Genomic DNA, 17,048 nt, shown 5'->3' with positions numbered 1-17,048 from the left:
CCCACATGGCTTTGACTGACGATTCGCTCGTCGGTAGATTTCCGCTCACTTGAAGTGAATGCATTCTAATTGCTCTTGTCATTTACACAAGCCTGATGGAAGCCTGTTATCTGAATCGTGTCATGAGCGCTGCCAGACGACCCGCCGTTGGTCACACCAACAGTGAGATGAGAACAGAGCGACAGGTCACAATGAGAGTTTAGCCCTTCATTACGAGACGTACATTGGAGTGATCAGTGTCCTAGCAACCGGTTCACCAATATCAGTCACATCAAGATGTTAAGACCTGTTAATTGTTGCTTGATGTCCCCTAATTTTTTCTAATAAATGACAAATGTCTTGTATAAAATAAAAGGATTTGGGATGTTCTGCTCCTCAGCTCCTTCGGCGGCCATCTTGCTTTTGACTTTAGAGTTATTGTTAGCGCTGTCAGTAATTTGTCATCTTGTTTAATCGCCCAGTAGTTAACTTGCAGTTAGTGGTGAATTAATTCTTTTCGTAGTTGTTGTATATGGAAATTAATGGAAGCTTTTATTACTGCAACAGTTAAATTCACAATCAATCACAAGTGAACTGCATTAGTGCATGAAATGAGTTCATTTCATCACTCAGCCACAAGTTCATCACATTTGTATCTGTTCTAAATAAGATTTAGACACTTATTTAGACTCTGAGTTCAATCTGCAATTAATCGCGAGTTAACTGCGTCAGGGCAATCAAACAAAAATTTTTTGAAAGTCTCATTACATTTGGCCCGCAGCGTTAACTGTTATCTCAAATGAATCACATTCTTATCTGTTCTAAATACGATTTTACCAACGCAAGACTTTACTTCGTGATTAACTCTGCTTTAGTGTGATTAAACAAGATTAAAAATTGCAATCTCTTGGTTATTTTCTGCATTCACAGCATCTGACAGTGTGTCAGCATGTACGTGCGAGGGTTAGCGCTCAATGGATTTTCGCCTCTGCTGGAGGCTTGAAGGTTCCTCAAGTACCAGTGGCTGTTGACCTTCAGAGGAGGCACTAACTCTTACTGAAACAGGGAGTTTCATTTAGACGATTATTTCTTTAATTCTCAAAGTTCTCTATTTGTGCAAAATATTGCAGACTTGTGAAGACCTTTTAGCATTTTTAAGACAAAGATTCGTTGGCTCCATCTGTCTGTACCTGAGCCTGAGTCCTTGAAGTTCAGTCCTTGAATTGGAAAAAAAATATTAAAAAATGAAGGTTCGTGAGTTTTGACTGAGGTGTTGCCGAAGTCACCAAGGCTGGGGCCGGATAGCAGAAACACTGATGCGAAATAGTTGCCCCTCCATTGCTGACGTGGCGGTACACCCCCCGATCACTGTCGGCGAATGAAATAAATAAAACGTCATGAAAGAAATGCTGGCAGCACGTAAAGCCGATTGCATTCCTGAGTGTGGTGTGTCGTCTCTCTCTCAGTGAACGAAGGAGGGATCAAACAGGTGTCTAATTACTGCCCAGACCCTGGGGAGCCGGAGAATGGCAAGCGGACCGGGTCCGACTTCAGGTGAGCTGCTGCCTCCTTGGCTTTGATGCTAACTGGAAGTGCTGTGTGATGTCTTCTAGATATACAGATGAGCTTCAACTCTTCAGTGTATCGAGTCTTCTGCGGTCAGCAGGACTTCCCGCTGCAAGTCCTCGACATTGGCATGACGATCACACGATTCTTCTCTTGTTTGTGCTCATGGGTCACGAGTCTTTTTTTTCCTACTTGTTATTCTTCCTCCACTTCATCACACATGTTATTGTCTATTATCTCTCTTACTTCTTCGTCTATTTTTGTGAGTTTGCAACTTTTGAAACATTGAAATTAACATTTCTGTCTCATCCTCATGATCCATTTTTCTGTGTGTTTTCAACACTTCTTGCTGCTATGTTGTCTTTGTCTTTCATTTTCCCGTCATGTAGTATTTCTGTTTCTTCACTGGCGGCCTCCCTTTTTCTATTTAGAGGTTTAGATTTTCCCTGATAGCAAGATGTGGGCCGGATGTACGATGGAATCCGGTCCGGATCCAGGCTACATGCTGTTTGAATCCGGCACAGATCTGTTTGCCTGATCCAAAATGGATATGGGCTAGATCTGGCCTGGACTAGCAAAATGAACTTGATATATGAGCCGGGTCCTGTCCAGGTGCAGGCCACATCACAAATATGGCAGTCACATTCAACATAGCCAGGCCGGATATCCGTCTGGTCTGGAGTCAGCTGCAATGAAAAAGAGAAATTCTCGGAAAATGTTGACAGACAGGAACAAATGATTAAATTTACAAGTTCCAGAACACTTCCGCCACCTGCCATTAATGATCAATGAGATTTCAAATGCTCCAAAATGTGTCTGGTTGTATATATAAAATACATGTAGGGTAGTAGAACCTTCAACTCCTTCTTCATTCACTCATAATTTTCCCTTTCGTCGTTCATGTTCCTCTGTTTTTAAAAAGTTAATCTCTTCCTTCAAGTGGATTCATTTTCCTTCTGCTTCTCCTGCTCTCCATCATCGCGCTTTGCTCTCCGTTAATCAAGTCTTTTGCTCTGAATCTTTAAATCATGGCCACTTGACTGCTCCTGAAATGAATCTCCCCGTCTTGACGGTATGTTTCCAGAAATCAGGGCTGACATCTGTCCTAAATCGTCTGATGGGGAGGTTTTGTAACGATGCAGCGACAGGGCCTTGAATATATGTTGCATGTATTGGACTGTGGCAGCTCAGACAAATCGCCTGCTGGATGGAGAGCTATGCCGACGCTAAGCCTTCGCCCAAACCAGCTGATCGTCCTAATGAATATGAATATGTAAAGTTTACGGGGAGAAAAAAAAAGCCTCCGATGCGGAGGTTTAATCTGCAACATATTTAATGTCTGGCCTCTTCATCAGCTTGATCTAATTCACTGTGCGGCCAGATTTGTCTCCGCCTCACTGCTGCGTGATCCAAAAGCAAATTTGATGATTCTTCTGGAGTATTTTAGGAAGGAGCTCTAATGGTGTTTGTTATCTCCCCAGCATCGGAGCGACAGCTCAATTCACCTGTGATGAAGACCATGTGCTGCAGGGCTCCAAAACGATTACCTGCCAGCGCGTCGCCGAAGTCTTCGCCGCTTGGAGCGACCACAGACCCGTCTGCAAGGGTGAGCGTGCTCCTGTGGAGCTAATAGAAGCTTTTGATTAAGGCGCTGTCTCGGGCCGGCGGCGGCTCGATACAGATACAGAAAAGTTCATTTTTGTTAATTATGCATGAACGCAACACAACTTCCCCTCTGCCAAGGAGGCCTTGCAAGGTTTATATCCTTGGAACATCTTTTGGATTGTGATTCATGGAAGGTAGCTCACACACCCTCTGTCTTTATGAATCTCACCTCTCTGGCTCGGCGTCATTGCGAGCGTGTGGATGATTTAAGGAGTGTTGGATGATCAACTGAACCAAGAAAGATTCGGTGATTAGACTCTGTGTTCCTTCACGGCAGTGAAAACATGCGGGTCAAACCTTCAAGGACCGTCCGGGACCTTCACGTCGCCCAACTTCCCTATTCAGTATGAGAGCAATTCCCAGTGTGTGTGGATCATCACAGCCAGCGATCCCAACAAGGTAACTCGACTGACGCCGCAATACCGTTGGTGTTACGTCTTTGTGAAAAAATATTTGTATATATATATATATATATATATATATATATATATATATATATATATATATTATCAACATAAGTTTATTTCTATTTTAAGTTTCATGTTTGATTTTTATATTCCATTGTGTTTTTTTTCCACTGTTTTTACCCCAGCTTTTTGTGATATGTTTCTGTCTATTCATTTTTTCAAATTATTTTTTTTAATGCTTTTATTTTATTTCTTCATTATTATTATTTTATATTTTTAGATCTATTATTGTTATTATTATTATTATTATTTTCCTGCCCAGGTACTGCTGACAGCTGCTTTCATATTTAAGTTTAAGTGAAAAAATAAGACACTTACTGTAAGTTTGAGAATAGTTTTTCATACGTCTTAAAAATTCCTGTTCGCTCCGACTGATGTGTATTTCCATGCAGGTATAATTAAACACCGCAGGAAACAATTACCAGACCACAGTGTAATAGTCTTTTAATTACACCTCTGTACTGCAGCTGGAGCATCCGAGAAACACTTCCTTTAGGAGTCGGATGATGAACGATCGATGCAGACTTCACGCATGATGGAGTCCAGCACTGCTAATGGTCCAGTGCTTCACCCGATGATCCGTCATTATAACTGACATCAGAACTTAAGTCGTGTTTTGACATCACATTAATGTTATTGATTAGGCAAGCTAGCTCTTTTGCATGGAGGACTGTAGCATCGACCATTAAATTAAGACGTCGACGTAATACTGACACGTGGCAGAGTTGAAATTAAATATAAAATCATCAAAGTTTGCTACTTATTTTTGTGCTCCTTTTAACTCAGGAATTGTAATGATATACAAAAACTTTAAATATTTTTGTTTTTTTCTTTCATGTGTATTTTTTCATTTATTCATAAAATACTTAAAATTCATTTTACTTTTGTTTTTTATTTATCACCACACCTTGAATTATGTTTTAACAGTTACACCCTAATTCCTATAGTTAAACCAGTCAGAGTTGAATTAGTTTGATTCAGGAAGTAACCTGATCCCAGAAAAAAAAAGGTAGAAATACAACATGTGCTTAAGTAAACGCATGATGGACGCAGGTTAAAGGCAGCCAGTGTCTATTTGAGTTTGGATATTGTTTTTGCCAGTGAACCGTATTACTGGACAATTAAAATGCATTTTCTTGTGTACTGACCTTTCACCTTCTTGGTGGGGCCACGGACCTCACCTTCTGGGTTCATATTTATTCATGCTGTCTCTTGCAAGGGCATCTCAAGGTGGAACAAAGGTCATGCATCTGCATATCCTCGGCGCTCAGGTTCATTGCAACCCTCTCTTATTAATGTGCGGTCGACTTCCTCTCTCTTCGGATCACCAGTTTGACCCCAGCCGTCGAGCGGCTTCCTTTCCTGCGATAACGATTGAACGAGAGCACCCCCTCCCTGAAGGAAAGAGGTCAATGCTATTTTTTTAATGATCGTTTGTGGCTGGAGGTTCACCGAGCCGTAGCGCTCACTTGGGTTGACAAAAGCTGAAGCTTTGTGTCACCATGCACCTCTCCAAGGCAAACATGCCATTGACTTGGCACGGAAGGTTGATCCATTAGTGTTATTATGGCAATTATGCTTAAGCATCCATTGTAATGAGGCTGTTATAAATGAGCATTATGCAGACATTGCCCTCCCCGTGGCGAGGATGCCAAGGATGAGCGACATCATATGTTTGTAATTAAATGATGTGACACTTTAAAACCTCCTCTCTTCCATTGGAAACAAAAGATCTTTTGTGACAATGACGAAGTGAGGATCTTTTGTTGTTTAGTTGCTGAAAGTTTTTGAGAGAATATCGCCACGATACTGGAAAGTTTCGTGGTAGACAAAGACGTGAAGACAGGAGGGGCAGTGGCTCGAGGAAGCCCTGACCCCAGACACCATCTACAGTTCTTCAGGGAGCCCAAGTCTCAGCACAACTGAGGGAGAAAATCTTTCCGACTGGTCCTGACTTGATGGCTGACTGGCTACTTGACGCACTCTAATTTAAGCCCCTATGTGATGGCCGAGCTCCTCACTATATCTGAGAGCAGATTCCACCCTGAATCCATGTTTGTATCTTGTTTCAAAGGTGGTGACTACACTTCAGTGCCATAGATTGAGATCTTTGCTTTGGCTCTGAATGGAGCCTGATCCTCTTTGGTCACTGTAGCCATGTGTCGCATTCCATCCATGGTACATGAGATCTGATGATGAGTGCAGAGAAGACAGACAGGAGGACATTGATCCAGCTGCCTTCCGCTGTGTTCGTACCTGTGGAAAGAAGCTGCTCTCATCTCCTCCACTCTTCCCAGGCTGTGTTGTCCTTGTTTATGAATGCACTGTTTGTCAAAGTCTAACAGTAAGCAGCCAAAGATGAGATGAAAATTGTCTTCCGTGTTTATCTCCCGCTCACTCGTGCGTGTCACTGTTGATCTTGGTTTTAAGGATAAATTTGAAAACTGAATTAGGTCGGTGCGCCGTTGCCTGTCGCTTGTTTTTGTTTCAAGCCGTTTGTGATTAGCTGGTGGGTAAAATGTGTCTGCCTCCCTTCATCCGTGAGTCAGATGATTGCAAAGTTGGACTGTGTTCGCAGGTCATACAGATAAACTTCGAAGAGTTTGACTTGGAGATCGGCTACGATTCGCTCACCATCGGGGACGGAGGAGAGGTCGGGGATTCTAAGACGATAATACAAGTGTAAGTACTCTTGCGTGATGATGTTTTTTAATCAGCTCACCAGAATGTCAAGGCTACCAACTTCCATGTATTTCATTATCTTAGATTTGTGCTCTGTCCCTCTCCCCAACTCAAATATGTTGCTTTATTCTGCTGTTTTATTCATATCTTAATGTGCGTTTTCGACCCCTCATACTCCTCGCAGCGAGGTCATGAGACTTCCATGAGTGTGTGATGTGTTTGGAATCAAGCTGATGTGTTGATGATTATGTGTGTTTTTGGACATCATTTCAGTTCTTGAGCTGTTATGTAAGAGAGTGTTGGGGAGTGCACTTGATCCTGCTGCATGTGAACATTAACCCATGAGTCACGGGGGACTCAGAGTTACTCTTTTGAAGTCTAACTGGAGCAGCACGAATCAGCCTGTCTGTTGGGGAGTTTGAAGCGTTCTGTAGCATAACGGCTGGTTAGATCATCTTTGCATGGTCGATGCTTCCGTTCTCTCTGAATCCATCATGTGTTGGAGGTTCAGCCATAAGTCCTGCAACACTACGCTTCATTTAAGTGGGTGGAGTCCTGACCTAGGCTTCGGCGTCAACACGTGTGTTGACCCATGTTCTGGGTCACCTTATGTCTGGTCTTCTGCGACTTGTTTTTGAACTGCTGTGTATTCCCATGAGACCCCTCCTCTGCTCCTTCTACGAGCTTCCAATAGCTTCCTCCGTCCGTTTTAAGACACGTTGGCCAAACTCGCGGCAGTCAAAAAGCAGTAGCCCACGGTGCCTTGAAGCCAGGTTGGTTAGCTGGCAGGTTTGGAGGAAGGTTTCTCAACTGTGCGACAGCATCTGCATCCAGTACTATGAGAGGACGCCTCCACAACCAGCTGAACTCGACCTCAGCGTTTGTCCCACCATTAGTGGAAACTTTGACTTGCATGTCCACTGGATATTGACTGTTGTATTTTTATGTGTGCAGACTGACTGGGAGCTTCGTCCCAGACCTCATCGTCAGCATGTCCCATCAGATGTGGCTTCATCTGCAGTCCGACGAGAGCGTCGGCTCAATTGGCTTCAAGATAAACTACAAAGGTACGCAGGTTGACGTCCATTGTACTCTGATCTTCTCTAACCTTCAATAACTGGACCTCAGATGTCAGATGTCATGTTCAGGGGCCGAATCGTCACCTGTAATCCATTTCCTGTCCCCTCTCACTGGCAGAAATTGACAAGGAAAGCTGCGGTGACCCCGGAACTCCGCTCTACGGCTACCAGGAAGGCAGCGGATTCTTAAATGGAGATGTCCTTCGCTTCGAGTGCCAGTTTGGATTCGAGCTCATCGGGGAGAGAATGATCACGTGCCAGGACAACAACCAGTGGTCGGCCAACATCCCCATCTGCATATGTGAGCACAGTCTTTTTTTCTCACGACAGTAAATGGAGCCATTACTTATGTGCTGGGAAAGTTCACTGTGACACTAAACTGCTGAAAGATGAATTGCATTGTTCTTAAATAAGCATGCGGTGTAGTATGTCGACACTGCAATGTCGAGCAATGGATGGCTTACAGCCACCTCGTTACGGGGTTCACATGCGGTACACTAAAGAACACAAAGTAGAAGTCAGCTCAATATAGGAAGTAAAGAAGTCAGCATTTGTGACACTCAATGTTTCTGTTTTCCCAGTCCCTTGTTTCTCCAACTTCACCGCCCCCATGGGAACGGTGTTGTCCCCCGACTACCCGGAAGGCTACGGGAACAACCTCAACTGTGTCTGGCTGATCATCTCAGAGACCGGCTCCAGAATCCACCTGGCCTTCAACGACTTCGACCTGGAGCCGCCGTACGACTTCCTGACCATCAAAGACGGAGACCAATCAGGTGCCACCATTCTGGGTCGGTTCTCTGGAGCGGAGGTTCCGTCGCATCTGACGTCCAACAGCAACGTCCTTCAGCTGGAGTTTCAGGCCGACCACTCGATGTCAGGGAGAGGATTCAACATCACCTATAGCAGTATGTGACCTGGAGTTGTCTTTTAGCAGTTACTGCTTCACATGTTGCAGTGCATTGTGGGGCTTGAATTTGAGAAAAGAATTCCCACTCTTTAAATGTTGCCTTGGTGTTTCCCTCTGCTCATAAAACTGACTCTCTTCAGAGACTTGCAAGCCCGCTTGGTTGTCACCCCTTACCTTGAAAGTCATTATTTCAATGCACAAAAAGAATTTATGATCTTAGTGCTTCGATTTTTCCAAATAATTTGACACCTTTTCAGCCCTCCATGGCACCAAAGCATCCCAAGACAAATAGTCCTCCTGACGTCTATTTTTCTTATCTCAGTCTGCTCCTCGAGGACCCCATTTCTCTGGGCGCATGAGGGTGTCTCACCAGATCTTGTTCTCTTTCTTCTCATTACAAGCGTTCGGGCAAAACGAGTGTCCCGACCCTGGCGTTCCGCTCAATGCCAGGCGATTTGGGGACAGTTTTCAACTGGGGAGCTCCATCTCTGTCGTCTGCGAGGAGGGTTTCATCAAGACGCAGGGAGCCGACACCATAACCTGCCATCTGGAGGACGGGAAGGTGATGTGGAGTGGACTGATTCCCAAATGTGAAGGTACTGCATATTAAGTACACACACATGCAGATACCCTGCCTTCTGTCTGGACTTCCTGCTAGACCGTCTCCGACTTCTACTCTGTTTCGTGCTCCCCCTCCAGCTCCCTGCGGAGCCCACTACTCAGGACCATCCGGCGTCATCCTCTCTCCTGGGTGGCCCGGCTACTACAAGGACTCTCTGAGCTGCGAGTGGGTCATCGAGGCCGAGCTGGGACGCTCTGTCAAGATCAGCTTTGACAGGTCTGTGTGACAGCGCTGCAACAACTCAGCCGTGGAGACGAAGACAGACACAAACATTCACACACACTTCTGACACTGAGCCTGTTCAAGCTGCAGAACACAAACAGACAACAGAAGCGTTCAAGCAGTTGTTGAGTGAAAGCTTTTTTTTTTTAGAACTGGAACTGAACTTTACTCATACTTTTGTTGTATCTTCTTTCATTCCGTCTCAAGTTAATCCTGAGTTCATTGTCGGAGCAATTACAGTAGTAATCCACTACAGTTGTAGTAATTACAGCCATAATTCGGATTATAACTTCTGCAAGTCAAAATTTTGAGGCATGAAAATTACGCATCTATTCTGACAGATGAGCATATTTAACCAAAGCTGGAGAGGCAGGAGAGGTCCGGGACTAATCCAGCGTTGTGAGTCAGGTTTAGATTGAAATATTTGACCGTTAAAACCAGACTTGCGTCGCTCACCCCGTTGTCCTGGTTCAAGTAGAAGAGAAATCTGAGCTTTCATATTGAGGAACAGGAAGTGCTTGGTTCAGGCTCATAGCAGGTTTTTCACTGTTCTCTCCATGCGTTTATGGGTTTGCTCTGGGCACTCTGGTCTCCTCCCATGAAGAAATCTGGGGTCTAAATTCTCAGCCGGCGTGACTGTCTTTAAGTCTGTATGTGACCTGTGATGGACGAGAGACCTCTCTAGTCCCCTGCAGCCTGATTATGTAGGAAACAAAAAGACATTATGGATGTCAAATGATAATAACTGTCACGTTCTAACACTAAGTGATTGAAGTTCTATGCAAGGCACTTTCACTACTCAGGCCAAAGCTTCAGATTAGCTGCGACAAGAACTGTGGCTGCTTCAAGTGTTTTCTACCCTCTTCCACTGGCAACTACTTGAAATGATGAATATGAAAACAAACTCCCAAGCAATGAGTTTGCTAGCTTGAAGTCCACTATGATTTAAGATTTCTAAATCCCCTGATGTGGCTTCTGAATACCTGCATATGAGAGCAAAAGCAGCCCTCTGAGATAGACGGCTATCCCCCACGTCTATCTCAGGCTCCTTCAGTTCCACTAGGAAACAGATGAAAAATAATGCATCTTTAAAAGAAAGATCAAGCGTCCGCTTTCTTGTTTCGCTATCATAAATATCTTTGTAATGAAGGAACTTTCCCTGTGAGTTTAGTGGAATACACCCCCTTAATTCTGTCCTGACTTTTACTGAGTCAAATGCATAATTAATGGAAAATCCCATGGAGATAATAAGCTCAAAATTAAGTTGTATAAATTAAAAACACTGAATGTCTTTTTTCCTGTGTATTTCTGACAATGAAAGAGGAGACAGCGCAACTAGTCCCTTTTTAATGATGTTGAGCCCGAGGGTGACCACAGCTTGATCTCCAGTTAGATCTCCAGAGTGGATGTGCTAAATGAGGACATCTTCCATGTGCGCCGTCCGTCAAGTACAGAATGGCGTTTCAAACACAAGCTTTTTACTTGACGCTTTAAAGGTTCCAGACGGAGCTCAGCTACGACTTCCTGGAAGTACACGATGGCCCGAACCTGCTTTCACCTTTGATCGGCTCCTTCAATGGAACTCAAGTCCCTCAGTTCCTGTTCAGCACCAGCAATTTCCTCTATCTGCTTTTCACCACCGACAACAGCAGGTCCAACAGCGGATTCAAGATCTTCTACGAAGGTGAAATTTCTAGGTTCTGTTCTCTTTTACATCGTTTTCTTCTGAACGCTGACATACTGGTAATTATATGTAATAAGAAGCTAACTGCTAACCATGCTTGAATTTTGTTGCGGTAGTTTAATATGAAATACCATCTCTCGCTCCACGACTTCAGAATTTCATGACTTGTCATAAGACATCTTATTGAGATTGAGCATTGCTACTAGGAGTTGAGTTGCTCTGTATGGATTCAGTTCAGGGATGAATTAGCTTCTGCTTTGGTTAATTGTCATGAATAATTGTCTGTCCTCAGAGCTCTGTCGAGGGCTCTGTAGAACGAGTGGCTGCTGGCTGGGATCAGAACCGAACTGTGTAAAAACTTGAAAGGAAATTTTCAGATCAGATGCTCTCCTCAAAAGCTGTGATCCCGGGCGACGACATCATTATTGCTCTCTGAACTCCAGTTCAAGTCCCATGCCTGGCTGTTTGGCTATCCAAATATCTCTTTGCCCGGAGCTGGTCTCTTGGTGCGTGTGATGCTTCTCCCAGAGATCCAAGGAGCAAGTTTAAAGAGGGAGGTTGACTACTGGTGACCGCAGCCAAAGGGGAATGAATATGGGTCGGAGTTTTGCAGAAACAAAAGAAAGAAGAAATGAAATTTGGGTATCTTCACATTTATTTGCGGTGAGATTCAGAGAGACATTTCGGTGTCCATGTGGTAGATCTGAATGTTTCTACTTTTACTAAATGCATCCTGTATATTTGTCTAAAACTTTATGCCTCACTTCTGTTTGCTCTTTATTGCACTACTGATCAAGGTGACAGGTAGCTCCTTCTTTAGACCTCAAGGAGCAGGGAGCTAGTCATAGGGCTGTGACGCCCTGCTACAAGATTTAGTGGCCCCTAGAGTTTGGGGTTGAGGAGCAATGGCTAGTATTACTGAGTAATCTAGCTCTCCACTGGCTGCATCCAGGACTCCACTGTCTTCTGGGCACCAGATGAACAGATGACTAATAGAAGATAGGTTAAATTGGATTTGGGTTAACAGCTGTAGGAGTGGACAGCCATTTGTCACTGGCTCTTGCCCTGGCCTCAGATGTGACCTCAGGCTTTCTCTTCTATGGAGCCAGGAGGAGTATCAGCTCCTCTGACCCAAGAGGTGCAGTTCAAGTGAGGGGAGAAAGAGCTGAGCTAAACGGCAAATCTCTCTGTTCACCAGTTGACTGAAGATTGTGACCGAGTGAATGAAATGAAACTAGTTTCCTCTGCTGGTTGGAAGGAGAAGGGTGCAGAGAGCTCAGGGCCTTTGCAAGGTGTTGATTGAACACATCCCACAGATTGGAGGAAATATAGAGCTAATATTATCTCAGCAACAATCTAGTTTAATATCTCATTCTATCAGCTAGTGTCACCTGATGTGCGCATCAACCTTCTCGCTCCCAAATGCGCCAGTACTTATCGATGTTGGTCCAATTTCTGACACCGCGCTGGTTTGAGGTGATGGACTCAGTCGAGGTCCCGCACGTGTCAGCAAAAACCCCGTCTGTTAGCTGCCGGCTATCAGTGCGGCAAGTGTCCCCGAGAAAAAAAAAAAACATTTAGAGGTTCAGCAGCAAGACTTAACCTGATTTAAAATAGACTGGACAGAAATAGAAGCTGGCAGACTCATCGCCCGCAAATAAAAAACAATCAGACATCAAGTGGTGAACTGCCAGAATGAAACGTAGTCTGCTGGGAGACTACACCGAGGTCTCTGACAACGTTACTTTTGTTTATTCCCTCGCTCCCTGTATTCACTTGCTGTGTCTTATTTTTATAATCATGAAGAAGAACGGCTATATTTAAATATTTGGAGCTACATCCTCTTACAAGTGAGTGAGTTCAGGGACTTTTTCCTGCGTTCTTTTTGATATTTGATCCCCATTGGAGAATTATTCTCACCTGCCGTGGTAAGCTGAGCTGGTCTGTGAACCTCTGCTGATCACCGTTGGCTATCTTTCTGCTTCTTTCTTGTTAACACTGCAACACTTTTTAAAGATTTGATGAGTTGAGAATGCACAGGAGGCAACATAAAAAGGTTCCGGTACTTCTGCTACCACAGTGGTCTGTCACTAGATCTTCACTCTCAGTTAATTGCACTAAAGCTGAGTGAACTAGCAGCACATGAATGAATGAACAACAAAATGTGTTTAATTTGTCATTAATCGCAAGTTCACTCGGCTTTATTGCGATAAAAAAAATATCGACAGTTGTAGTTTTTCATTTTTCAACTTGCATTTTTGTTTTTCTTGGGAAAACACCATGAAAGCATTTTCATATTTGTGTTCCTATTTGATGTATTAAGTCGCTACTCTGATGTACTGCACTATGTTCTAACTACAAAACTGTAATGCCTAGAATGGATGACCAAATATATTTAATATGTAACATGTAAACAAAACAAACAAAAAAACGGTCATGATTCAAGATTTATGTTGGCAGGGTCATCGGTTAATTTCCTAACAGATAAGACAGATCAGGCAGACAGCAGATGTGATTCAAGAGCAAAACAACCATATAAAAACTGAAAAATAACTTCATTGTTCTCAAAATAAAACAATATTGTCACTTGAATTCAAACCCATGACTTGCTACTCTGCAGTCGTTGGTACCTCACAGAGCTACTCTGTGGTTTCATGGTTAGATCTGCTTCTATCTGGGCCTCACGCCCCCAGATTCAGGGAGCTGCTCCAGCCGCACTGCAACAATGGCATGCAGGGATTTTGCGAAACAAAAAAAATACCCTGACAGATTGATGCCTCTTTTTTTGAAGCTTGTTCTCATTTTTATTCTTTTCAATCACCTTTTTTATGTGGCTGTTCTCGGCTGGTTGGAGCTGCGCGTGATAAAACCGCCTCATCAGATGTGACGTGATTGATACGGCGAGAACAACTTCTGTCCTCTAGATACTAGTAAGACATCACGGTGACAACACGGCCAGTGTTACTCACATATTGGCAGGAGAAAGTTAGCAGAAAAGACCTTCAGCTTCTTGAGGTATTAAAGTCTGGAGATGCATGTCCACTAAACTAGACACGAGTTTCCCTGTGATTCATGTAATCTGCATCAGAGATGACATTTGTTTGAAATGATCAGAAGCAGCTTTGAATGTATCACAGTACAGGAAGGTTGTGTCGTATCAGTATCGCAGTAAGCGCTGCCTATCTCTGTAAGACGTTTAAATGAAGGTGAAATGTAGAAAGTGTTTCTTGTGCCTTGGAAGCAATTCCGTGTGAATTTATTTCAGAAGCCCAACAGTCTCATTTGGTTTGCGATACACACAGGAAATGGGCTGTATGTCACACTGACTGATTATTACTGTCACTGTGGAACACTTTTTTTTTTTGCTCGGTATGCCAGCATGCAATAATGACATCGCCATGACAACCTGAGAATTGGGCTGTAGAGGATGGACACAATTTAATCCCCTGCACTTTGGTTTCTTCTAGTCGTCACGCTGGACACCTTCTCCTGCATGGATCCTGGGATTCCTGTCAACGGTGCACGGCTAAGCCACGACCTGTCCATTGGGTCGATCGTGTCGTTCCAGTGCGATCCAGGATACCGACTGAGCCACGAGGAGCCACTGGTGTGTGAGAAGAACCACTTTTGGAGCCACCCGCTGCCCAGCTGTGATGGTATGTACAGGGCTTTGTTGCAAGGCAATGTTTTAGTCGTGCATTCAGTCGGACTCGTGATGGTTTCTTTTGAAGGAGGAATACATTGACCCCTTTCTAGGTGGTCCAAGAACTGCTAAGTGGTAGAACGAATCAGCTGTTTACGTACACAACTGAACTGCAGGAACAATGAGACTCAATCATTGAGTAGGCGCTTTGGTGTCAAGGTCAGCTCAGCTATTCTTTAATTACTGTGTATAATGGTGTCACAATTGGGATGGTAGCAATGAGCCAGTGAGAGCGAATGGTTTAAAGAGGCCGATAGAGCGTTCGGAGGGCGGTTTGACTGCCGTAATGTCGTGGATCAAGTTGATGCGTGTTTTTCAGCAGGGTTGAAGGCCAGGTTGGTTCTTGAAGTATCACTTCTTTTTGACAAATGAGTGACTTACAGATAGGTCCACAAGTGTCTAATGGCCACCTGAAACAAAGCTGGTGTGAGGGACACCAAAACTTTTTTTGGACAAGCCTCTGCACTTGGAATACGGGAAAAAAAGCCAGCTCAACTCAAAAGACACTGGAAAAAAAGTCACCTTGTGTATGATAAAAGCAGAAGAGTGTTATGATGTGCAGAAGGTTTGTCAATTTGGTTCTGACCCAGGAGCCCAGAGCAGAGCTCAAGGACAGGAGTGATGTGATTAATAGATGAGTCAAGGGGCAGAGTTCTGGACCAGTTTCCACAGTTTATGGATGGAGACCAAAGAGAAGGGAGTTGCAGCGATCAATGGATCCGATCAGGACATGAGCGAGTGGCTGTACTGTCGGGTGTGAGGGACGGGCCGAGGTGATTAATGTTGTGTAGAAGAAATATGCAGCCTCTTGACCTGAGGGGCCGAAGCAACTGAGGAGGTATCGATCTGAGCTGGCCAGTTTGGCCAAGATGGAATTATTCGGCAATGAGGAGGGCATTTTGCTGGTGTTTAGTTCGGAACAGTTGTGACGGAGCCTGGGTCGGGATGGGGACGTTTTTGAGCTGGTAAAGTGACTTTGTGATTTGATCCAATCTGTTTGTCGCAATGTGGAGTCTTTTGTTCTGAAAGTTTCCTCCCTCATTTTCACAACTTTGGTGTAATAAAAACTGATGCCCCACCTGGTAGTGAATTAAGGCTGTGTCCCATTGCTCACCGAACACTAGCACTTGGTTTTGAGCGCCCTACACGTTGAAGTGCCCTTCGACGAAGTGGAGTGATTGACGTTCCTAAGAATTGTGACAGCACTTCATGACATCACGCGTAGAGACAACGTGTCATTGGCTGCCGTGCTGTGTTTTGTTTCCTGCATATCCAGTATTGCAGACGTTTTGGAAATGCCAGCTCCAATGTTTTTGCAACCTCTTGCATCAGTGCTGATCATCTCACTTGGTTTGGTGCAACCGCAATGTTGCGGTGATAGATCTGTTGATAGAGGTATGATGATGTTAACGTTAGCCTGGATGCTTGCCCACTGTTGTTTGTTCAGAAGAAGTAAAACTGTTCATACATATTGTACATGTTGTAGCACACGGTAGACCATTTGGGTCGCTAACATGTGATACCAGAGAAAGCAAACAAATGGAAGAGTATTCCTTGTTACTAAAATGTCACTGTGGTCCTTGCCAACATTGTTTTTAAATAAAGTGCCTGGGTGTCAAGTCAGCTCCGGAGCTCCCTCGGTTTGTTGGAATCATTTCAAGTGGTAAACAGCGAGTGCCCTCAGCCTTAGGAGTATTGGGACACACTACACTGACACGTGATCGTAGGGTCAGAAATGGGACACAGCCTATGACTAGCTTTTTTGCCCTAAACTTTGATACCTGGATAACACTGTTCCAATTCATTTAAATGCCCATCTATTCTAAGGCAGGATTCAATAGCACTCTGGCAATCTTCCCATACATTGTCAGTGCTTCAATAGAATCTGCATGCTAACATGTCAACTGCCCTCCAGCTAAATGCGTCCAACATCAAACTCATTACTCACACAAAGGCTGATGAAGACAGATGTTTGAAGTACGACTTGTGGTTCAGTTAAAGTGAAGAGCGAGAGAAGCCCATGCGGAAGATAAAAACAAGCTAACACCTGGAGCTAACTAGCTTTGGTAGCCTGGACAACACAAGGTGAATCCGAATTAAACTTCGAATCAAGAAGCAAATTCAACCAAAAGTCAAGTGGTAGAAAGATAGTCCTGAGCGCCAATAGCGAGCGGTCTCAACAGGACTCTCAAAACAGCATATCATCAACTCAAACCAAATGAAATAGCTTCTGATTAGTGCTGTAATTATCCAACGGCATCTGGAGAGACATCGGATTTATCACGCGGTTGCTCGACGATTGTGTCTCTTTTATGAGCCTGCATGACTGATAATGAGGTGACACGCTCTTGCAGACACATCAGCGCCTCTAAAAAGGATGGATCACTCCTTTTGTCCTTCAAGTGACTCTAATTTACTTGAAAAGGATAATGGACCTTGTTAAGACCGAAGTAATGACTGCACTCATTA

The 17,048-nt window shown here is 44.0% G+C and overlaps 1 protein-coding gene across 4 annotated transcripts in view; it reads left to right on the top strand.

Moving 5' to 3' along the window:
- LOC128746586 (CUB and sushi domain-containing protein 3-like) overlaps positions 1 to 17,048 on the top strand; it is a 237,853-nt gene that overhangs the window by 68,677 nt on the left and 152,128 nt on the right. For all 4 annotated transcript variants that reach the window (XM_053843734.1, XM_053843732.1, XM_053843731.1 and 1 more), the window contains 11 exons: positions 1,446 to 1,533; positions 3,027 to 3,151; positions 3,488 to 3,609; positions 6,256 to 6,359; positions 7,314 to 7,426; positions 7,557 to 7,739; positions 8,020 to 8,346; positions 8,750 to 8,944; positions 9,048 to 9,186; positions 10,689 to 10,876; positions 14,344 to 14,532. In XM_053843734.1, coding sequence (XP_053699709.1) covers positions 1,446 to 1,533; positions 3,027 to 3,151; positions 3,488 to 3,609; positions 6,256 to 6,359; positions 7,314 to 7,426; positions 7,557 to 7,739; positions 8,020 to 8,346; positions 8,750 to 8,944; positions 9,048 to 9,186; positions 10,689 to 10,876; positions 14,344 to 14,532 — 1,773 coding nt within the window. The remainder of the gene's footprint in view (positions 1 to 1,445; positions 1,534 to 3,026; positions 3,152 to 3,487; positions 3,610 to 6,255; positions 6,360 to 7,313; positions 7,427 to 7,556; positions 7,740 to 8,019; positions 8,347 to 8,749; positions 8,945 to 9,047; positions 9,187 to 10,688; positions 10,877 to 14,343; positions 14,533 to 17,048) is intronic.

Source organism: Synchiropus splendidus, chromosome 15 (genome assembly GCF_027744825.2).
Source record: "Synchiropus splendidus isolate RoL2022-P1 chromosome 15, RoL_Sspl_1.0, whole genome shotgun sequence".
Lineage (NCBI taxonomy): Eukaryota > Metazoa > Chordata > Actinopteri > Syngnathiformes > Callionymidae > Synchiropus > Synchiropus splendidus.
This window is presented reverse-complemented; position numbering and strand designations above follow the sequence as displayed.